At 42.7% G+C, this 18,209-nt stretch overlaps 1 protein-coding gene across 2 annotated transcripts in view; it reads left to right on the plus strand.

The window, feature by feature from the left end:
- POLE (DNA polymerase epsilon, catalytic subunit) overlaps positions 1–18,209 on the plus strand; it is a 316,779-nt gene that overhangs the window by 11,946 nt on the left and 286,624 nt on the right. For both annotated transcript variants that reach the window (XM_078667255.1, XM_078667256.1), the window contains exons 2-6: positions 4,708–4,843; positions 7,712–7,792; positions 8,671–8,715; positions 9,521–9,613; positions 16,101–16,255. In XM_078667255.1, coding sequence (XP_078523381.1) covers positions 4,708–4,843; positions 7,712–7,792; positions 8,671–8,715; positions 9,521–9,613; positions 16,101–16,255 — 510 coding nt within the window. The remainder of the gene's footprint in view (positions 1–4,707; positions 4,844–7,711; positions 7,793–8,670; positions 8,716–9,520; positions 9,614–16,100; positions 16,256–18,209) is intronic.

Here is an 18,209-nt window from a genome sequence, read left to right on the forward strand (position 1 = left end):
AAATGTATAAGGGCAGATCAACAAAATAGTACAGGAGCCGGGAAAGTACAACCATCTTGAGCAGAGCCACTTTGCCTGCCATGGACCGAGGCAAAGTCTTCCAGAAGGTCATCTGGGCACGCAGTGAAGTGACAGCATGTGTCAAGTTACTGTAAAAGTTAGTTCAAACAACAGGAGAGTCAGGGTATCAATTTTCACTCTTTTACCCCTAGTATCAATGATAATAAACAACAAAAAAGTGAAACAAAGTATATCCCCTCAAGTGAGAACTCCTATGAGGGAAAATGTGAAACCTGGTGAAAAAACACAACATGTTTCAGCTATCAGAGCCATAATCGCTCAGCATTCGTCAGGACCATGAGTGTGATCCTTCGGGCCACGGCATTGAATGGCTAGGTCGCCAGAGGGGAGTCGCCTACTAAACAATTGTAAGGCGTGAAGAAATCCCCTGCCGTGTCCGCCCATGTTGTGTGAATCGAAGCGCTAATTGGTTTTTGGCTCCAGTAAATTACTGAATGTGCCTACACGGTTAAAGCCGTGAGTAATTTATTACATTTTTATTTTTCACAATAATATCCTCACGGTTGGGTGCGCCTTAGTGTGTGCACACCGCCGGAGGATCACACTCATGGTCCTGATGAATGCTGAGCGATTACGGCTCTGATAGCTGAAACATGTTGACCGACTAAATTTACATAGGACTAAGGGTTTGCAATTAACGAAACCTTTTTTTGAAGTCCAAATATCACCAGTTTTTAACTAATGCGGGTTGGACTATTAATAAAGTAGTTGACAGTCACAACTACGCATTTTTTAAACTTTTTTGCACTCACTTAGCACAATTTGGTTTTCTCACTACATCAACACACAAAAGAACCAGCTCCGCTGTAAACAGACATTGAAGCACACTGGAAGGACATTAGGTCCTTCCAGTGGGAACCCAATGATGAAGCATGTCACCACTAGGTTGGGGAGTGAGGGTTCTTTTCACAATTAACTTCTATGTGTGTTTTTTCACCAGGTTTCACATTTACACGTTACTGTAAAATAAATGTGCAAGGGAACAATAGACTTGCAATACCAGGTATCTGCACGTATTGGACAGCCATGAACTGGGGTTGCAAACAAGTCGATGCCCGGGATTCGAGTGGTCAGAGATAGTGGGAAAAGCCATGATTTGGCCCGGTTGACTTTCATGCCAGGCAGGTCAGTAAATTAGCGGAGAGTGTGGGTGATCACCTCGGGGATAGAAGAAATGTCCCTCAAGTAGGTAAGCAGATCATCAGCATAGAGGGAGACTTAGTGGACGCCGTCTCCAAGGGGAACTCAGCACCTCACACTTGCAGGTGAGCTGCCAATGGTTCCACCGCTAGGGAAAAGAGCAGTGAAGAGTGGACAATCCTGGCGCGTGCCACTTTCCATGGGGATGGGATCAGAAATAAGGGAGCCAGTCTTCACCCGGGTTATTGCAGAGTATATAATAAACTGATGAATCTCAAGAATCTATCCACAAAGCCATAATGGGGCAGCACTGCATCAGAAAGGTTAATTCTAAAGATTTAAAGGCCCTTTCCAAATCAAGGACATAGCAGCCTGCATCAGGCTTTGTGATTGGGGTGTATTCTAGAAGACGGAAAAACTGCAGCAGGTTAAGTGAAGTTGTATGGGCTGGGACCAACCTGTTTTGATCCGGGTGTACTAACATCGAGACCAATGGTGCCAGGCGTTCTGCCAGAATTTTTGCCAGGAACTTATATTCCATCTTCAGCAGTGCTAGTGGTCGGTATGAACCGAGGACCTCAGGATCTTTGCCCGGTTTTAACAGAGAGATGAGAGCGCCTCACAGAGAGACCGGGAGGCAGGAGATTCCAGTGCCTCCACATGCAGTGACAGCAGGTGGGGTATCAACAGTGAAGTGTAAGCCTTATAAAATATTTGCTGTTAAGCCATCTATACCTGAGGTCCTGCCTGACAACAACGCCAGTATGGCCTCCCATATTTCGCAAGGTGTGATGGGTCATTTAGTTCTGCCTCCTGGTCTTGGTTGAGGCTAGGGAGGGCCACAGCAGTCAGGAAAGAGTCAATATCTTCTGGGGTAGCCATGGTATGATCGATTGATAAATGGAGGTGTAGTGTTGCGTTAGTTTCTCGCTGGGTATACAGTACTGGGCCAGCAGTAGAGTGCAGCACCACAATAGGACAGCTGGGCTAGTCATGACGTATCAGCCATGCTAGGAGCGAACCAGCTCTGTCAGCTGTAGCATGGGTTTTGGCTGAATTGGAGGCGTAAGTTATGACATCTTAAGCGTTGTAATAGTGCCATGTGCTTGCGCTGCACTTCTGCCAGTCTAAGGCCGCCAGCTGGGTCTGCAACAATTGTACCCTCTAAGCGGAGGAACTGTGCTCGATGTGCAAAATGTTGGCATCCAGTTGCTGGCGTATGTTCCAGCGCAGTCCCAGACAGTGCCACCCCCCAGCGTCACCTTAAATGCACCCCACTCAGTGGATCTTGCAGCAGTGGAGTCTGCTTTGAGATAAAAAAAAAAATCCTTCAATGACTGCAGCAAAAGTGGAACGAGAGGGCAGGGTCCTCTAGTGTTGATGGCTGTATGCACCATGTGGGGATTGGAGGGGTGCCTGCATCCAATGCAAACTGTAGATATTGGGGGTAGTGATCGGGGTGGGTGTGGCCCAGGTTGTCAGTGTGGGTGACACAGAGGGTGAGTACCAATGTACCTACTAGTCTGTCAATTTGTACGTGCAAGGAGTGAGGTACAGAGTAAAAGGAGTATACTTTGGCAGTCTTGTTACGACTGCACCAGATGTTGGCTAGGTCCCAGATCTGGAGCAAGCAATTAAGTGCCTGAGCTTTTGAGGAGTGTCAAATATTGGGGTTGTGTCCTATAAGTTGGCCGGGTAGGACAACATTTAATGCTAAACAAAGGAAAGACCCGGTCACTGTTTTGATCTGCCTATGTTTTATTTAACGCAGAGTCACACCCTAAGGTACTTAATCCTTGGATGTTTTGAATTTTCAATTGGCTACAAATTACAGTACATTTTTTCTGCAAGTTTGAGCCCAGGATGGCTCCGTGATTGGAATGGGATCCGTGTAGCGCCGGCAGAGAAGCTAAAGCTGAATAAACAAAGGAGACAGTGATCGTCACGATAACAAGATGAAGTCAGGCTAACCCACGAAAGCGCGAATAGCCTGCTGCTGTGGAAGACACGAATCGTAGCACGGAGGCAGCGTCCCTGACAAAAGTGAAGACGCCCCGTTAAGCAAAACAAAGCTAGCACATTCGACGAGCCCCTCAACAACTGACAAGCTAAAAGGTTACACGGCAGGAAAACCTGCAAAACCTAAAACGCTTTTTCAAGAGTCTCAGACCAATACAACAGACTCGACCATCTGGTAGAAGAAGGTACCCAGCTATTAAGCCCTGAAGAGAAGTCCAGTAATTGCATGACGGACTTGGAAACGCGTCGGCGTTGGCTTTGAGACATTCATACAAAAAACGAATGCTTCTTTCACAAAAGGCTTTGTTAAACATGTTTATGAGTTTAATGTCACAAAATAAGTGCATCAAGCTTTTAGCCTTTGTGGTACCAGGTTTATACTAAACTCAAATAGTTCCTTTCAAAACCTGGTGAAATCATCTAGCAGGGTACAATTCTGAAGCTAATAATCATTGTTTGTGTTAAATGTGTTGTATATATTGAAAAAAGTATTTATTTATAATTTTCCAATGTGTTTAATGTTATAGTTTTGTAAATACATGCTCTGTGCACGACAAAGCAACCTCAGACTTTTGGCTCAAACTTGCAGAAAAAATGTACTGTAATTTGTAACCAATTGAAAATTCAAAACATCCAAGGATTAAGTACCTTAGGGTGTGACTCTGAGCTTTTGAGGAGGCAGATGTGCGGGGCAGCGGAGGGAATGACCGATCTAGGGTAGGGTCAAGTAGGGCTGGTGGTGTAGCTGCAAGACAAGAGGCGACTAATCCCCAAATGTCAACCAATAGTAAGTGTCAATACAGCATAATAAGCAAACATAATGAAAGCCATTAGAGGCTATCCCCCTCTTTGGATCAAATACATAAATACATGCTATCCCAGTACCCATTATGTATAAAGTAAGTATAACATGTTCTAAAAGTAAGACAATGTTTAAATACAAACTAGTTGTTAAAATAAGTGTTACGCTTTGGAACTCTGGAAAACTACCAAATAAGCATCATTACTCACCTTCTTTAATATATTTATGTATGTTTCTGAAGTGGGAACTAAGCCAGAGACAACTGGGCACTGGATCAGGCCAGAAGGATGTGTATAGGATGCAGATCCTACCCAGAGTGTTTGTCAGGATCACTTCTGAAACATATTGCAGTCTGCAGGTTCTCAGTTTGAATCCCAGGAAGCCTGTCTGATCCTTCCAAAGTTTCTAAACTGACTATCAATATAAGATAATGGGTAGTAGTAACATAAGTTATGTGCAGCAGTAGCGCAGTATTAAGTGTTCTATAAAATAATATTTAAAAGTGAAGCAGGGACATTGAAGTATAACAGAGATGGGATAACAATTAACATGTGCCCCCCTGGGTTTTGGAATAAGATTAAAAAAAATCGTCTTTGTCTCCTAAATGTGAGGAGGTGTTTGTACATAGTAATGTAAGATGCTGTTTTTGGTGTCTGGTATTTTAGTGATGATGCCTCTGCAAGCTCTGCTGCCAAGCGCCTGGAGCGCAGCCAATGGACGGACCGCATGGATGCCCAGTATGGATTTGAACGCATCAAGGAACCGGGAGACAAGACTGGCTGGCTGCTCAATATGCATCCGGTATGACATGTGTTGATATTGGCATGCGGTGTGTACTAGTTCCTACCTCGATTCTGAGACAGTTGTAGCATTTTTCTGTATTGCACTGAGCCCGACAACGTGCACATTTTAGCTTGATTTGTTATTGCAAAAGGGTATGAAGCATTTGGTGAAATTTTAATTTCCATGAACAATTTTTCCTGTCGAGGGAAAAACATATATGCACTAATGTACATTTATTTAGACCGCTGCTGGAAATCTTACATGTATCATTTTGGAGCTTTGGTGTAATTTTGGAGTTATTTGTGAAGAAAATAAATTACGAATAAAATTATAAACATGTTAACCACAATAGAGAAAATATTCTTATGATGGGTGAAGAGTAATTTCCCATGCCTTGTGAACGCCGATAATGAACTACTAGGGGTCCAATTTCAAGAAAAAGCTCATACATAAACTTGCATTTACATGTGCCTATGTTTTGAGCAAATGTGAAGTTTTGAGATTTTTTTTATCCAGGAATGATGTTTGGAACCTGTGACTGTCGCTGGTTCCCCAGGAGTACCACTTTGTGAATTTTAAGTCTCATACATGTCTATTACATATATGAACCAGGTGTACATTTGCACAACTGTAAATACTGTGCACTCCAAACCCCCTTTATCCCACCACAAGAAACATTTATTTTCTTCAACTAAGATTATATGAAAAACAGTTGTTATTCCTCAGGCATTTGACACAAAGCCAATATGCACGCACAAGTAGAAATGTAAAGACAGTTTAAAGATTAGACTGAGTAGCGATAACATCAAAGTAGTGCTCGTATGTAATCAGCATCTTCTTTGTGGTAATACGACATCCTAAATCAAATAGGGAAGGATCACTTGTCCTGCATAACCAGGGTATGCAGGTCCGGTAACTGCGTGTCCCAAATAAAATTAAATAATAGTGGTAATACGACACTCAAAGTCAGTGCTATAATATTAAAGGACTGTCATTTTTCATTTTTTGAGTCTGAGATTCACATTTGATGTTGGTAAACGACTAAAAAAGATTATTTACACAGTGATCCCTTTAAAGAGTACATAGTCTTGCAATATTGAATCCACTTTTGGCAAATTGAGGAACATGTCAGAGACAATTCTTATAATGTTGGTCCATATATGACTGGAGTAAGGAAAAGGAACAAGTAAAAGAAGGAATTGGTAATACATTTATAAAGGTTAAAGTAATATCGAAGTTTGCTAGTAAGGGGATGATGAAATGGATTATCTTGATTTATGAAATAATCTGCCTAGTCATGCAGTTGCAAGAGCATGGGTCCGCCATAAGAACCTAGACATAAAATAGAACATCTTCATAGAAGAATGAAAATATTTGATAAAACTATTGCGTGGTATAAAAATGTAGATCTGAAATATAATTCTTCTAAGTACTTGGTCTCATAGGCTGTTGTGGAAAATGTATATTAATTACCCAAGAAAAAGGATGAGGCTGCCATATTGGTCATGTGATTGATGGAGTGCCAAAATATATCGTGCACATGTCTGATAATATAATGTTTTTAGAAAAATAACTTTGTGATGAACGCAGTTAATCGATTATCCAAGTTGAGGTTATGATGATTATCTCCAAAGAATTGGCATAGTGACTTAGGCCATAAAAATAAATTATTTTAATAGTAAGTAGTAGCCTCATCTATTATTATAAAGGTCAACGCCCGTTCTGAAGCAGCAGTCTATATGGGGGAGCAGAGAGTACTCGAAATCACATGGAAAATATCTCTATTATACACAGGGCAAGGGGCCAGTAGTTGGTAACAATTCATAACTAGAATATATAACCAGTATCCACAAAGAGTTTGAGTACAGCCCGTGGTTTTGATCATTGTTGCTGGTTCACTTAATCTGTAAGAAGGTGGTCTAATTGGTTTTGGACACACAATTGAAAATCAATATAGCTGCGTAGAGCACCATTTGAAGATAACACCTAGAATGTGATCATCCACAGGGTGAATGATCTCACAATACACCTCAGAACCCAAAGAAACATCATCATACAAAGCAACATTCTAGAATGCAGCACAGAGATTGTTACCTTATTCATCGCAGACGACTCCTACCAGACTACAGGTGCTTTCTGATATTGCTGGACCTCTCCGTCGCCTTCGACAAAGCCAGTCATCCAACCCTCATCCACATCCTGGAATCTTGAATGGGATTCACTGACCGAGTCCCTTCACTGGCTCTCCTCCTGCCTTTCCAAAAATCTCCATTTTGTTCACTGTATCTACAGGTCCAAAATGCTTCCCATAACCTGTTATCTTATTGATTGTCTAGTTTCCTGGACCTCCAAAGTCACTGATGTACACAGATATGGAGGGTTCTTGTCCTTTATTTGCTGTACTGGTTTGGAAAACATGCACTAGCTAACTGCCCCAGCATATGGGGACACCGCCTAGATAGATTCTACTGTTCTCAGAGGGATAGGCAGTAAATTAATTTTCGTTTTCTTAAATTGTTATTTTCTATGCCATAAAAGTAAGTTATGGCACCTAGAGTCCAGAGCAGTCCGCATAATCCACCTTCCCGCAGGAAAGACACACTTAACCTCATTTATTTTATTCATTTATATACCGCATCTAACCTGGTCTTCGAATGATGTTTATCAAATGTGTAATGTGCCTGTTAAGTGCACAGACCTTTCTCTTCTTCCTGGCTAAGTTACTCGATGTAGGTAATGGGTAGGCGAATTTATGTTGTTGATTAATGCATATTTGATACATACATTTTTCTCCAACGGTTGAGGTATTTGTGTTCATTTTTAAAATGCTTTGACGCTTCGCCATTTGGATTATGTTCTTAATACATCTTTCTAATTCTCTTTTAGACTGAGATTTTGGATGAAGACAAGCGACTTGTCAGCGCTGTCGACTATTACTTTATCCAGGAGGATGGCAGCAGGTTCAAGGTGACGCCTGTGATTTGATGCATGGATTGGGGAGTCAGGGCAGAGGGGTAGGGAGTCCAAGTACAGCAGGAGGACACCGAAAATTGTTTTGGGAGAGTTTGAGCTCAGAACATCTTAGTCAAAATAAATCCATGAGCCCCCTGCTTCAGACCTTTTCAGACAGCAATTAAAGACTCCCTTCTTGGGTAATTGAATGAATATATGCTTCAAGGACTTTTGTCGCAAGGACTCTCACCACATTTACAGGGGGAGAAAATTGCCTTAAGAGACAAATTGTAACTCCCAATAGAATAAAGCGCAGCTGGTAAATGTTTCAAAAGTTAATGGACGAGTACACAGAAGTACCTCTCTTCAAGCCAGGCTGTCTTGTCATGTAGTAGTTCATATGCTCAAACCTCCAGAAGCCAAACAGCGAGTGAGACAGAGGGGTGTAGTCTAGAATAGAGACCCAGTGGTGTGAGGAACCGTGCTTTAAACCCAGTGCTCTGAGCTTTAGGCAGCTTGTGCAGGCATGGGCTAGCAGTGGAGACCAGGTCCTGGCCTCGTAGCTGTGCCCTTGCCTCCTTGGAAGGCATTGGTGTTTTAAGCCGTTCCCAGAATGTGTGGGCTCCATCTCTGGCAGCTGGATGATGCAACTCGGACTCTAAACGTTATGTAAAGTAAGGTGGTGGTAGAGGTGGTTGTGGCGTTGAAAAATGTTGACGATATATTAACAGAACGTGTCAAGCTGATGGACCTTACTAAGCTGTTGATCTTTTTGTCAAGGATGAGGGGCTTGCCAATGTGGGAACCAGGCTGTGCATATCTCAAAGCTTGATTAAAATGCGTGAAAGTTCTTGCGATCTGCGTCTTTATGGACTCTCTCTTTCTCTCCCAAGGTGGCGCTGCCCTATAAACCATACTTCTACATCGCTACCAAAAAGGTTTGTTAAAATTTCCTAGGGTTTTTATTCTAAGAGGGGACACTTTAATCCTTTGGGGTGTTTTGTCCACTGGAATAGCATTCTGAGTTGTGGGCTGTGAACCTGACCTATGTGGCCACCAGAATGATTGGATTGACCATTACTGTCTTCTGCTCTGAGCCTTTGGATGGTTGTGCGCTCTTGCCTCCTATACTGATGACCTCTGAGTTGGATGTATGCTTCTATACTCAAACTCTGAGATTTTGGGTAAAAATAGATGCGGTTTCCTGTCATAAAGCGTTGGTGAGAGGGTGACAGTGACACCTCTTACAAAGCTTCAGTTTTTTTTTAGCCCCACGCTACTCTGCTCCGATAAGGAGTTGGATACAGGCACAAACGCCAGAACCATTTGTCAATTGAACCCAACCTCTGTTCTGGGGTGGAGGACTGGTATTGGATACAGGTACCTATGCGTAGACCAATTGTTGCCTGCTATTGCCTCCTGTGTGGAACTTTGGGTGGGCACAGATAATAGTCCTGCAAATTTGGGTTATGATGCAGTCAGTAGACTTTCGTAAAGTAGGTGACTTACTTCTGTTCTGCTTTGGATGGGGTCGTTCCTTATCACTGTATTTTGACTGTGGAAAGGTACGCAGCTGAGTAGGATTGAAGTCTCTGTGCTGAGACTGTGAATTATGAATCCTATAAGCCCATTTTCTGTAGCTCTCGACCTTAGAGTACATGTCCATATATCTGTGGGCGAAGTCTCTGTGTGACTGTACAGGATTGCTTTTCTCAAATGTTCTTTCTCTCTCTCACCTAACAGTACTGTGAGCGGGAGGTTACGTCCTTTCTTTCCAAGAAGTTTCAAGGGAAAATAGCAAAACTGGAAACTGTTCCTAAGGAAGACCTTGACCTGGTGAGCAGTGTCCTCGTTTATTCAATGATCTATTATTTCCCTCTCCAGCTCTGCCCCTCTCCAGCTCTGCCCCTCTCCAGCTCTGCCCCTCTCCAGCTTTACCCCTCTCCAGCTTTACCCCTCTCCAGCTCTGCACCTCCCTCGTTCCCTCTTTTGAGGGTTTCTTTCTCCCATAACCATAAAAAGTAGAAGGATGAAACCATTTCAAAAACTTGTTTTTTATTCATTTATTTATTTAAAGAGTTTTATATAGCGCTGGCTAGACCCGGAGGTATCAGAGCGCTTTACATGAGGTTTCACCAAATTACACGATTACATCAGTTTCGATTTACAACAGTTGCTAGACAAACAATTACAGGAGCATAGAGAACGAGATAAGTGGAGTGTAGAGGGGAAGGGGGTAAGGGTAAAGGGGAGGGAGGGAGAAAAGGCAGAAAGACGAAGGAAGGTCTGCCCAAAGTCCGGCTGGGTAGGTGACGGTCGAGGGGGGAGTCCCAAAACCTATCTCCTCTATAGCTATCGGTAGCTCCCCCGGGCTTTTGCCAAAAAGCTAGGTCTCAATGGGAAACATTTAAAGAACATGGAGGACAGAATAATGGAGCATAGAGGGGAGGGTGAGAAAGGGAGGAAAGGGGAAGAGACAACAAGGAGAGACGAAAAGAACTGTGTCTAAAGGCCGACTGGGTAGGTGACGACCAAGGAGGGAGTCCATGGCCCTTCTCCCCTTTAGCTAAACTAGGTGGCTCCATCGGGCATCAGACAAAATAGTTCAGTCTCAAAACATTGAGAGAGGAGAGAAGGAGAGACATAACTGGAGGGAGGATGCGTGAAGAGATGACAGGAGAGATGAAAGGAAATCTGGCTAAAGACCGACTGGGTAGGTGACGTCCAAGGAGGGAATGCCCGACCTTTCTCCCCGATAGCTAAACCAGGTAGCTCCATCGGGCATCAGACAAAATAGCTAGGTCTCAAATGACAAGGGAAAATTCACAGGTAAACAGGGTGGGGACTAGGGCCAGGACAAGGTGAGGGCAGAGGTCAGTAGCAGGCAAGGGCAGAGTAGTAGAGCGGGGAGGAAAGAAAGAATTACAGATGTTCTCAAAAGGGTAGGCGCAGTCCTAGACAGGTAGAGTAAGTCAAAGTTCAGCAGTGGGGGACAAAGTCATCTTTAAAGGGCATGATGGGGTCAGGCATCCTTGGACCCCGTTCCATATAAAAGAGTGTCGAGAGCGGCGGATCTTTGTATGTTAGGCTTTTGAGTTTGTGTGCTGTGGAAGTTTGGTTTTTATCTTGATGCTCTGCCTGCTGGTTCATGTGGTGGCTCTGTCTGTGTGCAGGAATATTTAGACTGTTTACCTAGGGAGGCTGTTGATGTTTAAGCATTAAATCCTCTTGAGGTTATATAGCACTGTGTCCGGAGTGCCTCTCCATAGACCTAGAGGCCACAGATGTGATCTCTGGAAGAACTGACTCAACCTTCGCCAATCTGAATTTGACACACATTGTGCTGTTGCTTTGGTTAACTATGCCAATGTCATTGCTTAGAACCTTTATGACATCGATTTTGGTGCTCATTCGTCTGTAGTCCTTTCACTTACAGTCTCTAAAGACCGAGGCTGCACTGCTATTTTATTCTTCTGCCATTACTGGCACTGTGGACATTTCTCATCTTGGTTACCTTTTGCCGACATTGGTTACCCTTTGCCGACCTTGGTTAATGTTTTTCTTTTAGGACTGGCGTAAGCCAAGGCATTAAGATTTTACTGACATTTTATATGTGATATATTTGAAGTAGGTTCATACATTGCCAGTGTTTTGGTTTTTACTTTTTTATTACTTAGTGTTTCTTTTGTTTTAAAAGCGTGCTGGGATAACAGGACACTCTCTACCCGCTCTTAATGCTGCTTTTGATGTGAGCACAGGCCTACTATATTCACCTTTATCTCTTCCTGTTTTCCGTTAATGCTGTTGCGTGTTCCTTTTGGAGTCGTCTTTATCTGACCACTTCTGTTTCACAGCATACCAGATTGTGACACTTGAAACCAAACCGTTCTTTATAAAGTTATCCTCTTTTTAGTATGCTCGCAATGATGTTCACTTAGAACTGCATATATATTTGTCATGCTGGTATGTATTTTAATTGAAGACTATAGTTACACTTGTAAACCAATTCAGTCTGTATAACCTGCTTGTATGACTTTCTTGTTTGCCTTCAAAACACTTCTATGTTATGCTTATGGAAAGATGTATCTACTAATATTACTAATTGAAGCTGTGCCATTTATTCTATCTATCTGTCTATCTTTTTCTTTGCTACTCTCTTTTCAGCTCTGTTTATCTAAGCAACCTTATCTTTCTATGCACCACTATTTATTTACCTATGCCTACTTTAGGAAAATAAAGCGCGCAAAGTCGGACTTCTTTAGCCGCCAGTTGGACCAAGCAAAAAACAGGCCAAGAAAGCTGTTCGAACTAATCAAGACTCAAACAAAGACACAACCCTTACAATCAAACAGCACAACAAGCGACACCCCACACTGTGAAGCCTTCTCTGCTTTCTTTAAGCTAAAAACCGACAACATAAGAAATGACCTCATCATGGATGTAAGCCGATTCCCCAACCACACCAGAATGTCTAACACTCAACCTAAAAACAAGGCATCATGGCTGCACTTCGACACCTACTCGGAAGAAGCAATACACAAACTGCTATGCACCTTGAAGCCCTCTAACCACCTCATAGACCCCCTACCTGCTAATGCTGTAAAAGACTTCATCCCCCTGCTCCTCCCACTTTGGACCCAAATCATCAACAGCTCCCTTCAACAAGGTCTCATTCCGGACTCCCTCAAGGTGGGGCTAGTCACGCCTATACTCAAGAAACCTACAGCTGACCCGTCTGACCTGAACAATTACCGCCCTATCACCAATATCCCCACCCTGGCCAAACTGCTGGAAAAATGTGTCCAACTCCAACTAACAAAACACATTGACCAATTTGACCTCCTCAACCATCATCAATCAGGCTTCCGAGCGAAACATAGCACGGAAACAGCTATGACATACATAATTGATGATGCCCTCCAAATCCTTGATCGCAATGAGTCCTGCCTCCTCATCCTTCTTGACCTCTCTTCAGCATTTGACACGGTCAAACATGAGAACTTACTGGAGCTGCTAAGCACTAGAATGGGTCTATCGGGAACTGTTCTCAAATGGTTTTCTTCCTTCCTTCATAACCGGTCTCAGAAGTTCAAGATCGACAATGTGCTATCTACACCTGTGCCTGCAGAACTAGGTGTTCCGCAAGGTTCCTTCCTCTCCCCCACACTGTTCAACCTCGTCATGGAACCGCTCGCCACCTTACTCCAAGCATCCAATGTTCAATTCCATATGTACGCCGATGACACACAACTTTACCTAAAGTTACAATCCCCGGAAGATATCAAACTTCTGAATTCCACACTTAGTAACACTCAATCTTGGTTGGCCGATAATCACCTCAAACTAAATGCTCTGAAAACTGAGTTCCTACTCATCTCACCTCCGGCGAAAATTTCCACCACCCAAACCTGGCTCAATAACCTAACAGCACTCAATGTCAAACCTACCATCGTGGATTCTGCGAAATCCCTAGGCATCACACTTGACGCCAAGCTCAACATGCAACAGCACGTTAGCAAAGCCACAAAAGGAGCCAACTTCCAAATCAACACACTGAGGAAACTTAAACCCTTCCTCCCTGCCAAAGACTTCCAAACTGCTGTACAAGCTTTAGTCATCCCTCGCATAGACTACGGAATTGTGGCCCTCAGCGGACTCCCGCTATCCACAACAGCACCCCTAAGAGCCTCCCTGAACGCTGCCGCGAGGCTCATCACTGGCTCAAGAAAACATTCGCATATATCCCCAGACTTAAAGTCTCTAAAATGGCTGCCTTTTGAAGCCAGAATACAGCTAAAAATCGCAGTCATGACACATTCGGCCGTGCACCACAAGGCACCCAACTACCTCGCTCAAAAGTTGTCTATATCAGGAGGTTCGAGATCCAATAGAAGTACAAAAAATTTACTCCTGAAACCTCGTAGATTCCGTAAAGAAAAAACATACAAGCGCTCCTTCTCAGGAATGGCACCCAGGATCTGGAATGCGCTCCCTCCTGAAACCAGGCTTTTCACCTCCACTGCACTCTTCAAGAAAGAGGTGAAAACCATCCTTCTAGCCAAGATCTCCTGAACTTTTTAGACGCTGGATCAGAGAGACTGCATCGCTTTGTATCATTGATCACCTTGTCTCCGGGCATTATACTCTTACCTGAATGTGACACTACTACGCTACTCTCGTACTACCGACCAATATATGATACACTTTAGTTTATTGAATAACCCTCCCCATGCCCCCACCCCGTGTTCTCTCTATCCTAAGAAATTGGTATAAGCCATCCACACATCTAAGGTTGACCTGAACCCTACTGTAATGGGATCAATGACTTGTGCGTTCTTATATTACTTGTTACCTGATTGTATATTGATATGTTTTCTGTATGTTACTGTTATCCTATTATGTTAGTGACTATTATACTGCTCCCATTATCTGTTCAGTCCTGCTGCCCCTACCCTTGTATCTGTGAAGCGCTCTGATATCTGTAAGGATCATGTTCGCGCTATATAAAACTTTGAATAAATAAATAAATAAATGCAACACTATCCGTGCAAAATTATCTACTTACGTATGCAACACTTTTTTTAGCTGTGCAACACTATCTACCTATCTGTATATGCAACCCTTTTGATCTATACAACCCCCTATTTATCTGTTAGCGCCTTAAGTGTGCTTCATCCGCCTACAGAAGTAAAGACTTGTACGTCTTGGCTCTGATTCTCAGGATAGACAAAGCCAATGCTAATGGAGTCTACAAACTTGTTCACAATTGTAAAACACCCACTGCAGTTGTCTGCCTTTTACCAGATATGGTAGGATGCCTTTTGATGCTTCCTATTTCACACTAGTGTCAAACTTCCTTCTTCGATATGAGCTGTTGCCCACATTTGTACCTGATTATTAAATGATTCTTTAACTTGTATTTAAATAAGCATTCTGTAGTTTGTGCCACATCATTAAAATGTTTTCTGCTATTCGTGGCGTCTGCCACAGACCATTTGTCACTTCGCTTTAAAAGTAAAGCCTAAAAGATGATAATGGATATTCATGGTATGTCTGAGAACTTGGGAACGACATCCCTAATAAATTAGACCAAAGGTATTGTACTTATTCTAAAAGAGACTGCACATGTTGCTTGGTTGCTCCAAACCTGATAAATCAGGAGTGTTGGTCAGATGTCAAAGGCAGAACTGTTTTGTTTTCACTAACAGTTCTGGTTGGATGACTTAAACCTCTATTAGTAAATCTTCCACTGCCTACTGTTATGGAAATTCTCCGGTCCTGCGCAGGCAGAAAACTACACTGGAGGGTCTCCTGAATCTGTCCTCGAGTTCCAGACAAAGAGTGCACCCAAGGCAACATCTGCACAGCTTTGAAGGAGGATGTTGATTTTTCAGAGACCATAATCAGAATGTTCAGAGGGCCGAAAGCACAGAAGGTGTTGGGCGGAATGCTTGTAAATAGTGTAACTGCTAACAATCGCTCAGGGTAGCATTCCAACTCTTAGCTATTCACCCACTGTGCCACTCTAGACAAAGACTTTGGCAGATTGGACTGGATTGTTCCTATTGGAGCAGGACCAACAATGACTTTAATATGGCTGGGTCTAATCTGAGGTGGCACGGTGGACAAAAAAGAACAATGGGTTGGAATGGTACCCCAAGTGATTGCCAGTGGTTAGACATATTGCAGACAAACCTCTCCTCACCCTTTGTAAATGATATGTTCAGTGGGTCGACCAGGTTTCTCCTAAATGGCCCGAAAAATATCAAAGTTCATCCAAAATTTAATCTGGCCTCGGGCATATGCTTTCTTGTTGTTGGTGCTTGATGTTTCCTCAGATTGTTCATCAAGGTGGCAGTTGCATGTAGTGCATTCTTTAGATTATAGCATAGTCTTCATATCTTAAATCTGAGACCAGTATATCAGGTCCTTGTATTACTTGACCCATCTAATGTCCTCTGTCAAGTTGCATAAAGGGCAAGCTACTTCACACATAGCAGTACAGAATTATTTACGTGAAGCAAACATAAATGAGCACAGAGTAATTGTAAACCTCTATACCATACATGTCTTTATTTTTGTTTCCTGTATAGAATCCTGAAACCTTGAGGTCGCGGCCCACAAATTGTACTGGGCTTTGAAGGTTGAAATTTACACGGATCAAATGTCTAGTAATGCAGTAAAAATTCCACCTCCCCTCTTTTTAAGCGTACCGTTTCCTGCGATTTTCTTACTTTTTTGTCTTTGAAACATCCCCTCATTCCCTTTTTGAAATTCTGTGCACCTGTCCTGACCTTCATGTTTGTTACTTGTTTGTTGGCAGCCAAACCACCTTGTAGGACTGAAGCGAAGTTACATCAAACTTTACTTCCTGTCGGTGGATGACTTGGTGAAGGTGAGGAAGGAGATCTCTCCCGCAGTGAGGAAGAATAAGGAGCGTGATCAAGCCAGTGATACCTACACAGCCATGCTAACCAGGTAACCTGTTTTCCCTCATACTATTATGGCATCTAGGTAAAAGACCTGTCCCTACACAAGTTGTGTGCTAGAGGGACACAAATGTTGTAGTCCAGGTAACACGCCTCTTAAACTGTCCTGTCTAGGTATCAACTCATTATACGCTATTCTGCGTTCCAGGTCATACCCTTTCCATAGGATTATACAGTCCAGGTTACATATCTCAAGATATTACTATACTGTGCAGGCGGTACAACACTAGACACTGCCTTACTGTTGCATTGACCTCTTCCAATGTATGGTTATGCTGTTCATATAACACACCTTCTAATACATGACCGTACTGCCCAGGTAGCATAGGTCACCATGCACTGCTTTGATGTTAAGGTAATGCACTACAGCCCTGGCAACTCGCCTCTCTATCCACCCCTGCCCAGGTATTGCCTTAAAATTTGCTAATATTCTGTGCAGGTAACATGCCTCCCCATACTGTACAACTAAACTAAGTCGTCTGTTGATTTTTTTTCTTCTTCTATTTGGAATTGGTTTATATGCTAGTTAACGGGTCACCCCCCCCTTTCCGGTTTTAATCTTAAAACATATGTAAAATATTATCAGTGTAAACCCAACTATTTTAGAAAATCACAGTGTTAAATCAATATAAAATACAAATGCAGTTCAAATGTCTTTCATAGCTACAGTTATCATTTTTACAGAGTGCTTGTGTACATTCCATTCTCCTTAAATTTACGGTCTTCTTTTTAATGATACAGTTCTTCACTGATGTTTCATTATACATCTCTTAATCAGCCAACACATGCTTTTCCCTTTAGTGGCACACAGTCCTAGGCCTTATCCAAGGCTTAGGGAAGTCATATGACTTCTGACCTGCTCTTTGGTTTCTTTCTTGTGTATCATCCTGGCAGGCTTTCCAGAAGTTGTAAGAGGTCTACGAAATGGAGCTGACGATGACAATTCAAGTCTATCTATGAAAGATACCCCAGTATTCTATATGGATTATACTCTGGCTCTATTCTACTAAGCACCACCCCCTATACATCACTGTACTGCCAAAGAGGCAGATCCCTCCATACACTGCCAATCTTTGTAGGTAATTCAAAACTCAATAGACTGCAATGCTGTCCAGCTAGTGTGCTTTTCAATATGTTATCATGCTTTCCTCAGACTTGCCTCGCAATACCCTACCATGCTTTTTGGATTGTCTCCTATATTCTACACGATTTCCCTGTTAATCCTCTGTCAAATATGTGCTGAAATATTTTCAGGACAATCGTCTTTCAATATAGTACCATGGTTTTCTTGCTTTGGACCTACTGATAGACTGACACACGCTTCTAGTAGTTTTTTCTAAATCTACTTCCCAGGTAGGTGACCTAGTTACGAACGTACATGCTTCCCAAGCAATGCACCTCTCGATATAACCACGTGTCGCTCATTTAATATTTGTCTCATATGTTAGCATTTTTCTGGCAATATTATTCTCATGCCCTAGAAGCTGTCCTTGATGGTCATATAACACAGCCATAAATGTGTTCATTCCTGTTGTTTCTTTAATAAACCTACACATCGAAAGCTGGGTTTCCCAGGTGACAATTGACACACTGCCTGCGGTTGACGAAATATCTCTGAATCCGTATGCATGTTCTTTAGTTCATGTATGTTGTGAATATGCAGCCTCCATGTTTGTTGAGTTAAGCTGCACAGCACTTCATCATGCCTACAGACCTTCATTGCATGTGGTGATGTAGGCTTTATCTTCCGAGGTGACTGGATGGTGGGACCCAAATCAACCCCATTGTCTTTCTTACTGTTTCCTTGTACCACTTTGTTAGAGGCACGCTTTAAAAAATATTTATACCTGTTTTTCTGAATGCAAGACATGTCTTGCGACAAGCCCTTTCTTTCCTCATCACTAGAATTCATGTGGGAGTTCTCAGTGTTCTGCATTTGTGGT

This window comes from Lissotriton helveticus, chromosome 11 (genome assembly GCF_964261635.1).
Source record: "Lissotriton helveticus chromosome 11, aLisHel1.1, whole genome shotgun sequence".
NCBI classification, from domain to species: domain Eukaryota; kingdom Metazoa; phylum Chordata; class Amphibia; order Caudata; family Salamandridae; genus Lissotriton; species Lissotriton helveticus.